Raw genomic sequence first — 13,669 nt, 5'->3', positions numbered from 1 at the left:
TGCCTTGCCGGGAGGTGCCTGCCCATTGGCTGCCAGGCATGGGGGTGGGCGTGGCTACTGCCCGGCGCCGGCCCAACCATCAGGCACAAGAGGGAGCGCGCGGAGGTTGGGAGTTCGGTTGAAGTGGCGGTTCAATACGGAAGTGGCGGGGTGCAGCGCCCAGGCGGCCCCGGAATCCCTCAGCTGAATAGGAGAGGTGGCCTAGGGAGGAACGTTTAGGGTAGGGCGCACCGACACGTCGCCAGCACTTCCGGTGCTCCAGATCTGGGACCGAGTAGGCTCTAGAGGGGGCGTGGCCGACTCTCCCGCCCTCTCTTTCTCAAGGAGCATGAACATAAGCTCTAATAGAAGCAGTGGACACTCTTCCGACTTAAGACTCAGTCTTTTTCCCCGCGTGAGGCAGAGAACCCATCCTCCTCGAGAAAGGCCACATGCACAGGTCTTCGGGACAAGAGTCCCACGAGGGCAAGAGCCCTCCCCCACCCTTTAGCGGCCTCGGGGCTGGTGGTAGCGTCCGGAAGGCTATCCAATCAGAACGCTCCAACGCAGCGGAAACGCGTGGCTTTGTGGGGGAGGGGTTCCAGGCTACCCATGTCTCCATGGTGACGGCCTCTGGCCAGCCTCAGCGAAGGAGGGGGCGGGCCGGGGCTTCCCCTTACCCCGCGGGAGAGAGAGGTGTCGCGGGCTGTGCAGTCTAGAGGTTTAGTCTGTCTCGCACAGGCAGAACCCAAGCTCCCTGTCCGCTCTTTAGCAGTTCGCGCAGCGCTCCCCTGCATTGGCTATCCCTGCGCTATGGTCGCTACCTGAACTCTTGCTTTTCAGATAGAGAAACAGGCCAGAGAAGGGGAGCGGAGTGTTGTCCTAAGAGTCACTCACACTGCAAGTTTAGGGAACAGCCAAGGCAAAATCCGTTTATCTATTTGTTCCACAAATACTTACAAAGCCCCTACTATAGAGTCGTCATTCTAACAGAAAAAAAAATAGAGGACTCCCAGTAAAATTTGAATTTCAGATAAACAAATGGGACATACTTATATATTGTCTAAAATTAAAATTTAACTGAGCTTTTTGCATTTTATCTGACAACCCTTCCTACGAGGTGCCAGGCAAACAGCCTTGAGCCGCAAGGAAAAAACAAACCGGGCATCCTGCATGAGAATCAGTCCCACTACTCAATTAATTGTTTAGTTAGAATAGTGATGATTGCTAAAAAGGAACAAAATGAGGTTCCGAAATAGCATTGGTAGGGTGTTTAACGGCACCAGACTTCCTTCCTCAGTCCCCAAGGTCGGACCTCACAGGAGTAACTTTCGGACTGGCCCCCCCTGGTCCCACTACTGCCCCACCACTGCCTGTTTTGCAAGGGCCTGGACTTGCTTCCCTGGGCAGACATGTTTCCCTTCCCAAGGCCTCTCTGGGGTTTCTTTGGGTTTCTAATCTCACTTTCTTCTCTCTGAAAACTGTCATCTTTGGAGGAACAAGTCAGAGCTTGAATAGCCCTCAGAGCAAAGGTGATGGGGGCTTCCTCCCCCCACCCACCAAGGCACCTGACCTACAGAGCTGGCGTTCTAGCCACATACCACACTACCTCCAGGAGCTCACATTTATTTTATCCTCAAGGCAGCCTAGTCCTGGAGAAAACGATCACAAATACAGATTAAACCTTAACCTTAAGCCTTCTCTCAGTCCCCCAGATCCTTAGTCACTCAAGGAGGTGAACAAGATTCCTGGCTAGCTCCAACCGGGCTCTTCAGCTTCCATTCCTGCCTGAGCCACCCTTGTACTGATGAGCCTGCCCCCCATTTTTGAGATTCAGCTGCTTGTAAATAAGTCTACCTCTTAGGTAAAATGAAAGTTCTGAGACCTTGGAGGCAGGATAAGCATGGGATCTGAGTTAGAATGCCTGGGTTCCAATCCCTGCTTCGGCACTTCCTCACTGTGTGGCCTTGGGTAATATTCCTGAGCTTCTGTTTCCTTAACTGTGAGAGACATACTAGTTCTACTTCAAATGGTAGGTGTGAGGATTAGAGAAGGTCATGCAACCATCTGACCCTGCAATTTCACTTCATTTCCCCCAACGGAAATGAAAACATATGCTCACATAAAAATTGGTATACAAATTTTCATAGCAGCAGCATTCACAGTAGTCAAAAAGTGGAAGCAACCCAAATGTCCATGAACAAATGAGTGGATTTAAAAAGTGTGATCTATCTATACAATAGACTATTATTCAACCAGAAATAGTAATGAAGTACTACTGATACATGCTACGAAATGTATAAACCTTGAAACTAGTATGCTGAGTGAAAGAAGCCAGATACAAAAGGCCACAAATTGTACTATTACATTTATATAAAATATCCAGAATAGGCATATATATAGAGACAGAAAGTAAATTATGGTTACCTGGGGCTGCGGGAGCAAGCAGATAGGGAGATGACAGCTAAAGGGCATGGGGTTTCCTTTTGGAGGGTTGAAAATCTCTAAAATTGATCGGGGCAATGGTTGCACACCTCTGTGAATATACCAAAAATCACTGAGTTGTTAAATGGATGAATTGCATGGTATGTGAATTATATCTAAATTAAGCTTTACCAAAAAGAAGAGGGAGGTGGGAGAGAGGAGACCTCAATTTACATTAAAATAGAGCAGTCATTAGAAAAGTGCCAGGCCCAAGCCAAGTACTTACCTGATTGATGTCCTAGAATGAAAGGGTTCCCTGAATGCTTGGTCTGCAACCTGTACCCCTGCCCTGCACTGGGCAACTTTGCCAGAGCTGTGCTTTTAGGAATGCCAGGAGCGCATGATAAGTAAAATCACGGAAGTTGCAGCCTCCTCAAACTCCTTTCCCGTCACCCTATACCCTTTGAGGGTGACAATACCTTCCATCAGCTGTACCCCATCACCCCAGGGCTAGGGAAATGAATGGTACCATTCAACTGGAGATTTCCTACCAGAAGCATTGGGCCCCTCAATTCACCAAGCTCTTTCTCTTGCCTTATCTCATGAGAGTCTTACACCCTATGAGAGCCCCATAATTTACTCCCCCCATTTATAATTGAGAAACCTGAAGTCCAGAGGGATAGGGGCCAGCATTTTTCAAATGCAAGTCATTGTTCCTGCCAGCAGAAGTTGGTGTCTACAGAATGGAATCTCATCGGAAAGGTCTAGCTCAGAGGCAATCTTCTAGGGGCAAAGAGTGACTGGGGTCGGGGGAGGGAGTCAAGTTTCTCTCACAGCTGAAGGCATATCAAGAGCAGGACTCAGCTGGGATGGGGGTGGAGGTAAGAGGCAAAGGAGTTAGGGTTTCAGCTGCAAAGCCAGACTGGAAGGCCTGAGTCCAAAACACGATTATATCCTAAGACACTGACCTATGGGAGTCCCCAAATAGCCCCAGGCCTGCTCTTGGGGCTGACAGACCACAAAGCAGGGAGTCTGAGCACTGGGAAAGCTGAGAAGGGTGTCAGTCCCCAGGCCATGTCCCTCTGGGCAGTGGGTTCCAGCGTCCAATTTCCCTTGCCTGCTGTGGAAGGTCATTTCTGAGAACCCAAGGACACTTTGAGTGGCTGCATTTCCACCTCCTGCAGCTGGGGCTGGTTTTACACAAAAATTACTTCAAATCTCTGGAGCAAAAGGAACTCTCATACATTGCCTGTGGGAATGTTATAGCCATTTTGGAAGACAACTTGGCAGCTGCTTACAAAACCAAACATACTCTTACCATGAGATCCAGCAGTCAAGCTACTTGGTATTTACCCAAAGGAGTTGAACACTTCTGTCCACACAAAAACCTGCACCCAAGTGTTTACAGCAGCTTTACTCATAATTGTCAAAACTTGAAAGCAACCGAGATGCTCTTCAGGTGAATGGATAAATAATCTGTGGTACTTTCCAGACAACGGAATGTTATTCAGTGCTGAAAAAAAAAAAGAAATGAGCTATCGAGCCATGAAAAGATGTGGAGAAAACATAAATGCATATTACTTACTAAATGAAAGAAGCCAATCTGAAAAGGCTATATGCTGTATGATTACAACTATATGACACTCTGGAAAAGGCAAAACTATAGGGACAGTAAGGTCAGTGGTTGCCAGGGGTTATGCAGGGAGGGAGGAACAGACAGAACACAGGTTTTTAGGACAGTGAAAACACTGCGTGATAATGTAAAGGGGGGTACATGTCATTATACATTTGTCCAAACCCATAGAATGTACAACACCAAAAGTGAACCCTAATGTAAACTGGACTTTGGGTGATGATGATGTATCAGTATAGGTCCATCGATTGCTATAAATGTCCAACTCTGGCAAGGGTTGTAGATAGTGTGCAGAGGTTAATATGGGAACACTATGTACCTTCCACTCAGTTTGTCATGAACCTAAAACTGTTGTAAAAATAAAGTCTATTTAAAAAATTTACTTCAAACTTTTCAGTACCCTTTCAGGATGGGGGATTTGCCCTCTGTGGAATGGCAGGAATGGAGATTTGGGGGTCAGACAGATCTGGGTTCAGTTCCTATCTCAGTGCCTTCCCCGCCTTGTGACTTCTTTTCTCTCTAACCACTTCTCTCCTAAAATGCAAATAAGATCATCCACCTTACCTTAGATACAGATAACAAACTGATGGTTGCTAGAGGGGAGAGGGGTGGAGGTTAGACAGAAAAGGAGGAGATTAAGAAGTATAAACTTCTAGTTATAAAATAAGTCACAGGTTGTAATGTACAGCACAGGGAAGAGAATCAATAATATTGTAATAACTATTGAATAGTGACAGATGGTTACTAGACTTAATGTGGTGATCACTTTGTAAGGTATTTTATATACAAATATTGAATTACAATGTTGTACACCTAAAACTAATATAATATTGTATGCCAACTATAATTTAAAATAAATTAATTTAAAAACTTTTTAAAAAAGTTTTAAAGATCAGACCTCTCACAGTTGTAAGAATTAAATGAGGTTGTTTCGAAATGAACACAAATTATATATTTTTTCCGTTTGTGGGATAAGGCATGTAAATTCAGACCCTGATTGACCAGGTTCTCAATAGCTATTGGTTCCCTGCCATTTGATTCTCGCAAACCACCTCAAGAAGTTGGGCAAATAGTGTTCTCATTCTGCAAATGAGAAGCTAAGGTTCAGAGGGTTAAGTGATTTGCCCACACAATGAGGAACCAAAATCTGTTTTTATTGGCTTCTAATCTACTACTTTTCCCCTGAGCCAGGCTACCTATCAGACACAGCTTGGTGCAAATCATAGCTCCACCATTAATCACTGTGTAACTTTGAGTAAATGAATTCAGCTTTCTGAGCCTCAGTTTCCTAATCCATGAAATGGAGAGAATTGTACGTACATACTTTATAGGATTATGAGAAATAAAAAGATATATGTTAAACAAGGAAAATTAAAATGATATGTTTTCAAAGTTAACATTGTGGGACTCGTGTGACCACAGCTAAGTGCTCACTAGATATTAATCATGGATGTTTGGAGGCACAGAGCCCCAGATTCAAAGCCTAGCTCCACTTTTTAGAGCTCTATGGCCTTGGGAAAGTCGTTTCTCCTCTCAGTTTTCTCCTCTATAAAATGGAAATAATTCTAACACCCACCATAGAAGGGCGTTAGTAGCCCTTAATAGAGTGCCTGGCCTATAGTAGGCCCTCGGTGCACAGTGACTATTAATTATATGAGAAGAAATAATTATAATATGTAATGCTGGCAATTTGCAAAGGCCTTGGTGAAGTGCTCAGGCTAAGGGAGTTGGGAAAAACCCTTCACAAGGAGAAGGAAAAGCCAAAGGGAACCAGAGTTCAAAAGCAGAAAATGAGCAGCTGTTTGAGCCCCCAGAGGCAGTTTCACCTTGACCCACAAACTGAAAAGGGGTGTGTCTTCCTGTACAGATATGGATCAGAAGAACAAAGCATGCTATTAATTAAGTCTTGCCTATTTTAAGTTTATGGAATATTTTCCCCCTTAAAGATAAGCTCACAATAAAAGTTCAAAAGGTAAACACAGAGAGGGGGTGGAGGCCAGCCCTGCCTTCTGCTCAGCCTGCCCTGCCAGCCCTTGGACTTGAAAGTGGGTGGTCTGGTTTCAAAGCCAATTTTCCTCACCCAGGGCCTCTAGTGGTTAGACAGCAGGGGAAAGCTACCCAAAAAGACGGGGTAGTGCAGCATGGTATTGCCTGGTCCTGGCCCCAAATGGGCAACTTGGCCCAAAAGAAACCTGGCTGAGTCTCCAACTTCACCAGAGGGAAAACGGACTTGGCTTTTCTTCACTTCCCCCAGGAGGATGTGAGTCACAGGAAAGAAGCCAGCTAGGCCTAGGGTTACCTAGGACAAGGACAGAAAAACCAAGCACCTTCCCATCTGGATGGCCTTGGGCAAGTCACTTCCCTTCTGCACGGTTTCCTCGCCTGGAAAGGAGGTGCTGAGAAGGGTTGGGATGAAGATTATATAAAGCAAACTTCCAGAGAGCACCCCACACAGCCATTGTAAGCACTCCATATATGTTAGCTGTTCTTATGATCTCCCAGACTCTTTTCATTGTGTTAAGGACACATTTATGAGATCAAGAGAGCCAAGAATAGACTTGATTACCTACTATAGGTGTAAGGTTGGTAAGTCACATCTCTCTGAAATTCAGTCTCTTCATCTGTAAAATAGGATGGTTGTAAAGATGGGGTGAAATGGTGAATAAAAAGAACTTAACACAATGCCAACAAGACCTCATAAGTAAATAAAGCAGCTGCTCTATTTTTTTCCATTTTCTTCCTAAGAGCTGGGCAAATTAGGGAAGAAGAAGAAGAAAAAAGATAGCCAGCCAGTGCTTGCCCACAGGATTGTAAATGGCCTTCACACCAGAACGATTTACCATGACGAATACATCATATCTGCACCATCTAGTACAGTAACCACCAGCCAGATGTGGCTAATGAATGTGTGAAATGTGGCTAGTATGTCTAGGGAACGAAATTTTTATTTAATTTTAATTAATTTAAATGAAAACAGCCACATGTGGATAGTGAATACTATATTGGACAGCACAGTTTAGATTATAAGCTTCATAAGACCAGCCATCAAATCTGTATTTTTGTTCCTCTCCCTAAAACTCAGCGGAGGACCCAGCGTATAACCTGTGTTCAGCTAATATTTGTTGAATGAAAGAATTAACAGAAGTAGGAACCAAAAAGAGAACATTTCAAGAACTGTTTCCCTTCTTTTTCCCATGAAGTTTCCAAGACTTATCTGTAAAACGGGGATAATAGTAGTTCCTACTGATAGAGTCATGAGAATTAACAAATTAATATTGAGAAAGGGCTTACTAGAATACCAGCAATATAGCTGTTATACAAGCGATTGTTAATTAAAAATAAAACGTATCTAGCCTGTGTGAACTCTTCCTTTTTGGAGAGTATATCCGTTATATTTAAATTTGTTTTCAAGGGCAGGAAAAATTCAAATAAATAATGACGCAGGAGTTCTCTCTCCCTCCCTTCCTCTCTCTCTCTCTCTCTCTCTCTCTCTCTCTCTCTCTCTCTCTCTCTCTCTCTCTCTCTCTGTAAAGGAGTCTTGAAAATGGAGTGTAAAGGAGTCTTGTAAATGGAGTGAGGCATTTCCGGGGCTTTTGCGGTGGCTTCCAGAGGTGTCAGGGACCCAAGCTCCTCCTATTGGTTGTTCTGCTATCTTCAGTGCTGACTTCTCCCTCATGGTCCAAGATGGTTGCTCAAGCTCCAAGTCACAAGGCCACATTCCAACTAACAAGAAGGAGGAAGAAAGGCAAGGGAAGCCTGGCTCTCCTTTTAAGGACACTTACTAGAAATTACACACACCGTTTCTGTTCATTAGCCAGAACTTAGGCGCAAGGCTACAGCTAGCTGCCAAAGAGAATGAAATGTAGTCTTGATTTTAAATGTCATCGAAATGAATAAAAGAATGAACGAATGATTTTTTAAAAAGAATAATGTTGTCGAAATCAAGAATTTTATTACAAAGGAAGATGGGGAGAATGAACGTTGACAGAAACCCAGCAGTCTCTCCCCAGAACTTTAGTTTCACCCTAGGATTTGATTCTCAGTGATCATTTCAAATATTTTAGCTACCAATACTAGAGACAACACACATGTATATGGGACTGTTCAACTCATATTGAGCTTTTCTGTTTGTTACCGGATCTGATCACAGTAATCTTTTCAGGCAGATATGTTGTTGTTTGTTGTTGTTGTCGCTGCTGCTATTAGGATTATCCTTCCCCTTTAAACGGGTCAGAAAACTTCACCAACTGGCTCAAGGGTCCAGAGATTGTAAATGATTGATCAAGGACTGAAATCTATGTCTGTCCAACCCCCAACCCTTTCTTTCCCATTCCATGGCACCGCCTGTGACGTTGAGGCCCCTGCAGCACAAGAAAATGGTCCCCAAAGACCCAACATTAGAGCAGAGTGAGACCTAAAAAGTCAGGAAGCCACCAGGGATGGGGCCTGGAGCCCTTCCGGCACCTGAGGACAGCAGTCACAAATGGTTGCCATCCTCTGCACCCCCAGGCTCACATCCATCTGGCAAGTATTTACTGAGCATGCAGTACTCACCTGGCCAAGCACAAGGTGTTCAGGAGACACAGCAAGGAATAAGTCAGACAAGATCCCTGCACTTATGTCCCGCACACACCGGCCAGGGAAGACACATGATAGAGAAGTGAACAAATGTATTCATTTATATATTTATGGATTTTGTTTGCTTATTCAATAAATCATTTCTGAGTACCTGCTGGACACTGAAGATTCACTACAGCGAACAAGGTAGAAATGGTCTCTGCCAACATGGAGTTTACATTCTAGTGAGAGCAGGGGGCATTGAATAATAAGCAGATAAAAATATATTGTAATATAATATAATAAATGTCACACCATAACTTTCATGTATGCTGTGAAGAATGTAATTGACATGTGGTAGTGACTTCCTTTCTTCCTTCAGCAGAAAAGTCAAGGAGACATTCAAGCCCAGCTCCAAGAAATGAGAAGGATCTAGAGATTCAAAGAATGCAGGCAGAGAGAACAGCATGTGTGAAGGCCTTGAGCCAGGCCCTCTCCTAAGCATTATGAATGGATTATTTCTTCATAACACCCCACCAGGGAGGTGCAATTATTATCATCAATAATGGATAATGAGGCTCAAAGAGGAAGAGGGAATCCCTTAACACATGCGTCTCTTAACTCCCCTAAGAGGCAGAGCCGCAGTTAGAGCCCAGGTTCATGGTTCCTCCAAAGCCCATGCCTTCATCACGATGCTCAGCCCCCTTGTCCTCTCTCTAGGACAGGTGGGCATCAGTAAAAGAACAAGAGCAGATGGCAGGCACCTCCAAAAGTGCGACAGGATATTCTGGCCCTGCAGCCTGAGCCACAGGCACAGACAACAGGATTGGGGTCACCTTGCAGGACCAGGCTGTGGTTATGGAGCCAGATTTAAGCTGTGATTATCTTGTCACTTACCACGGCCATTAAAGAATGCCATAGGTGGCTCTCCTTTCCCCTCTCCCTGAGAGGGGAATCACAGAAGCCTGAGAGAGGGGTATGGAAACAGGAAAGAACAACACAATGATAATTATTGCAAAAACTTTTATAATGCTTATGGTGTGCCAGGCACTGTTCTAAGGCCTCTGAGTACACTAACTTGTTTAATCTGCATGACAGCCTATACCATCATCCCCATTTTACAGGTGAGGAAACTGAAGCCCAGAGCGTATTAAAATTTACTCGAAATGACACACCTAAGTGACAGAGCTGAGATTTGAATCCAGGTAGCTGGCTCCTGAGTTCACCTTATTTTATTTTATTTTTTTTAACATTTTTATTGTCAAATAGGACAAACAGAAAAGTATACAGAACAAATGTACAACTTAGTGAATTATTGTGAGGTAAACACCCTTGTAACCATCACCTGGGTCAAGAAGTAGAATTTTGCCTGACATCCTGGAAGCCCCTATCTGTCCCCTCTCCCAACCACAGCCTCCTCCCTCCTGCTCTCTGAAAGCAACTATTATTTGGACTTTTATAGAAATAATTTACTTGTGTTTATGTTTTCTTTTGCCTGAGCACACATCCTTAGTCACTGTCAATTTTTTAACTCGATATCTTTGAGGTCTCTTTAAATCTACAAGTCCTCTCTCCATCTCTTTCTTTTCCTTGTAATTTATCTGTTGATGAACTGGAGCTTTTTGACTTGTAGAGTTTCCCAGTCTGGATTTTGCTGATGAAATACGCATAATAAAACTCAACATGATCCTCTGCTCTCTGAATTTCCCGCCAATTGCTCTCTAGATCTAGAGATCTAGAGGCCGGATCAGACTCAAGGTCAATCCTTTTAGCAGGCCCCCAAGGGGTATGTTTTATCAAGGGCGCAGAATGTTTGTTCGTGTCTGAGCAGAGCCATGCTCATAACCACATCGCTACAGGGACGCTTCACACCTGCCCTCAGCTGCCCTGTGATTTGCTCCACACTCTGGACCTATCTGCCATAAAGGTGAGCCTTTTATAGGTATCGAGGTTTCTGCTGCTGTGGGCCTGGCTCACATAAGAAGGCAGCCCCTCAGAGGTCCCACCTGAGCTTCTGCATGCTCCAGGGTCTGCAGTGGGATCGGGCCCTGTCTCTCTGATGAATGTCATTTCTCTCTGCACCCCTTCCTTCAGATCAGTACACCAGGCAGATGGAATTCTACTTCATTTCCCAAAGGAGCCAGGCTCTCCCTTACCTCTGGGCCTTTGTTTATGCTGTTCCATCGACCAGAAACACTCTTCCCCTCACCTCCTCTAACTAAGCATGGCTGATTCTTCAGGTCCTAGCAAATTTGTCCCTTCCAACCCGCCCTCACCCAGCCAGATTAGATTGGGTGCCTTTTACGTACCCTCACTTCTCCTAGGCTTTTCTCCTACGTAACCTAGTAAGTAGCAAGTCCACCACTACATCATACTTGTATTTCCTTATCCATTTTCCTTCCTAGAGTTTGAGCTCCTTGAAGATAGGGACCCTGGTACAAGACCCAGCACATAGTAGGTGATCAAGAAATATCAGTTGCATGCACATTAGGTACCCCTAAATAGAAGACAAGTTCTAGTCAAGGGAAGGAGTTCTAGTTTCAGCATAGAAAGAGGCAGAAGTCCAGCCCGTGGGCCTTCCCTTGTCCTGAGCATAAGGGTTCCTCTGAACAGTGGCCTGACTATATTGTCAAGTCACTTTATCACAGCCTCTGTGTCTATGAATTTAGGAGGCCATGATGCTGGAAACAGAAGCATCCTAGCTGACACCCTAACTCTACCCTGTAGCACCCCAGGGGCTCATCCTGTCAGCTGACAGAGATCCCCACAAAAACCCTCTTTCCACAAAAGGCTCCTCTGACACTCTGAAGCCATTGCATTTCTGAAACAGTGCAGATCTGGGGGCTCTTAGCAGAGCTACGTGAGCACAGGAGCAGTTAAGGCTGTAGGGCTGCCTCGCGGGGCATGGAGCCAAGGGCTTAGTCTCAGAATTGGATTATTAGAGTGAATTTGGAGCTCCCAGCTCTGCTGGCCACAGGGACATGGGGATTATCCAGGCCTCTGGCTGGGTGCACAGTCTTTCCTACATTCCCTGCCATGTCTGAGAACGAGGATCATCCTTGGGCCGTAACATGTGGGCATGGGATTCTCCACCCACTTCCCACTTCTAGCCTTTAGCCCTCAGCTTCCCCCAGATGCCAGGAAGTATATCTACTGCCCACCTGTCTGGGATTTGCAGCAGTGTTATTCAATTGTGGTCCAGGGACTGGCAGCATCGGCATCCCTGGGAGCTTGTTAGAGATGCAAATTCAGGGACCCCGCCTCAAACACTGAATCAGAATCACCAGAGTGGGGCCCAGATCTGTGGCTTTAACAAATCCTCCAGGTGATTCTTCCACACACTAAAGTTTGAGAACCGCTGCCTTGAAGTACCTGGGTCCATTCCACTCACCTGTATGATTATGTCCCATGCCTGTCAAAGATTCTTGTCAACGTTCACCCACAGACTTCTCCTTTAGATTCCTACTCTTCACTTATCAATTACAACGATTATGATGGATTATTTAATATTGGCGCATGGCACAATTCCACTGCAGTTATGCGAATGGTGGATCCTGGAGGTGTGCAATGCAATGCCCTCAGAGCACTTACTGTGGACTTTATTATCCTTTATTATCCCCATATTACACTTGAGGAAACTGATGTTCAGAGACGGGACAGCACTGGCCCAAAGTCACACACCAAATAGACCCAGGTCTAACTACTCAGCTATCCTGCGTCCCTGCTTTCTGCTTGGTGGGGATGATGGCAGCCGTTTCTACATCTGTCTCCTCACACACACTGGAATTTCCTCCGGGGCAAAAACCTTGTCACTTCCTTGGGAAAGCCTCCCTCCCTGATCTCCTCAGAGGAGGGCAGGGCTCCTTATCATACCCTCCCTGAAAGTCCCTGCATTTTCCCCTAATAGCAGTCATCACAATTGTAACCATATAATGATGTGATTATTTCATGTCTGTTTCCCTGACCACTATGAAAGCTCCAGAAGACAGGAAGTAAGGCAGACCCTGCTAGATGCTTACCCAATATCCATTCTCCTTTTCTTATACAGCAGATCCTGGAATAATATCATTTTGTTCCACAAGATGCTGTAGGAATCTAAGTCCCGTTTATGTCAATTACCCTATGGTAAAATTGATTTCTTTATACATTATTTTGCTTAAAGTCTCAGACCTATCAACAATATTAAGTGAGGAACTTACTGGAGAACCTGACTTTGTAGCAGCTGCAATACCCAGCTAAAACGCTACATCCCCCTGTCTCCCTTTCAGTTAGAGGCACCAGGTTCCGGCTTCAGAGAAGAGTGAGGAAGTAGTTGGATATCTAAAAGATTCTCAGTAAATGAATGTGCAATGCAGGAATGTCCAGCCAGTTCTGGGCGTGCAGCTGGTACTCAGGAAACGTGTCATCCAACCAGCGCAAAAAGGAAAGGCCACAACTGCCTCTCTCTTGGAGATATTTTTATTGGTTCTGAGATAACAGGGCTGAGGCGAGCTGGGACGGGCACAGAGCTAAGGAGGGCAGCAAGAGGCTTTGCCCCAGGGCAGACATGCTGTGTGGGATCTGCTGGCCGGCTCCCTGGTCCACCCAGCCAGCAGTGGCTGGGTACATGGCACTTGGCGCCTTGCGTGACCTCTGTGGGCTTGGCACTGTGGCCTCCTTGTCGGCGGGCACCCCCTTTTCCAGTTGCAGGAGTTGTGAGTCTTTCACAGTGCGGAGGGGTGGGGGTCCGGGGTGGGCACCTCCCCGGGTGCAGGCAGGCCCCTTCCGCCAGTACATCCTGGGCTCTCGGCGGCTACGGCAGGGTGAGGCCAGCTCTGGCTCCTCTTCTCCCCACCTGTGGGAGCTTGGCAGTCCTGGAGGGGCCCTCACGGCCTCAGCGGGACATCATCCGGACAAACTCTGGGAGGGTACAGGAGAGGGTGGGGAGAGAGCAGCAGTCAGGGTCCAGCTCAAGGTGCTGCTTCCAAATCTCCCTCAGATCCGTGTCCCTTCTCCACAGACACTGAACCTGACTTTGTGCTGATCCCTCACGTCCATTCTGCCTCTTCCAATGCACCTGCACAGCGCTTAGCTGAG

General features: G+C 45.8%; 1 protein-coding gene across 5 annotated transcripts in view; it reads right to left on the bottom strand.

Moving 5' to 3' along the window:
• Nucleotides 1–13,035: 13,035 nt before the first annotated feature.
• CABP1 (calcium binding protein 1) overlaps nucleotides 13,036–13,669 on the bottom strand; it is a 49,064-nt gene continuing 48,430 nt past the window's right edge. For all 5 annotated transcript variants that reach the window (XM_036221835.1, XM_016127168.2, XM_016127171.2 and 2 more), the window contains one exon: nucleotides 13,036–13,492. In XM_036221835.1, coding sequence (XP_036077728.1) covers nucleotides 13,467–13,492 — 26 coding nt within the window. In that variant the 3' untranslated portion in view covers nucleotides 13,036–13,466. The remainder of the gene's footprint in view (nucleotides 13,493–13,669) is intronic.

Source organism: Rousettus aegyptiacus, unplaced genomic scaffold (assembly GCF_014176215.1).
Source record: "Rousettus aegyptiacus isolate mRouAeg1 unplaced genomic scaffold, mRouAeg1.p scaffold_m13_p_5, whole genome shotgun sequence".
Classification (NCBI taxonomy): Eukaryota; Metazoa; Chordata; class Mammalia; order Chiroptera; family Pteropodidae; genus Rousettus; species Rousettus aegyptiacus.
This window is presented reverse-complemented; position numbering and strand designations above follow the sequence as displayed.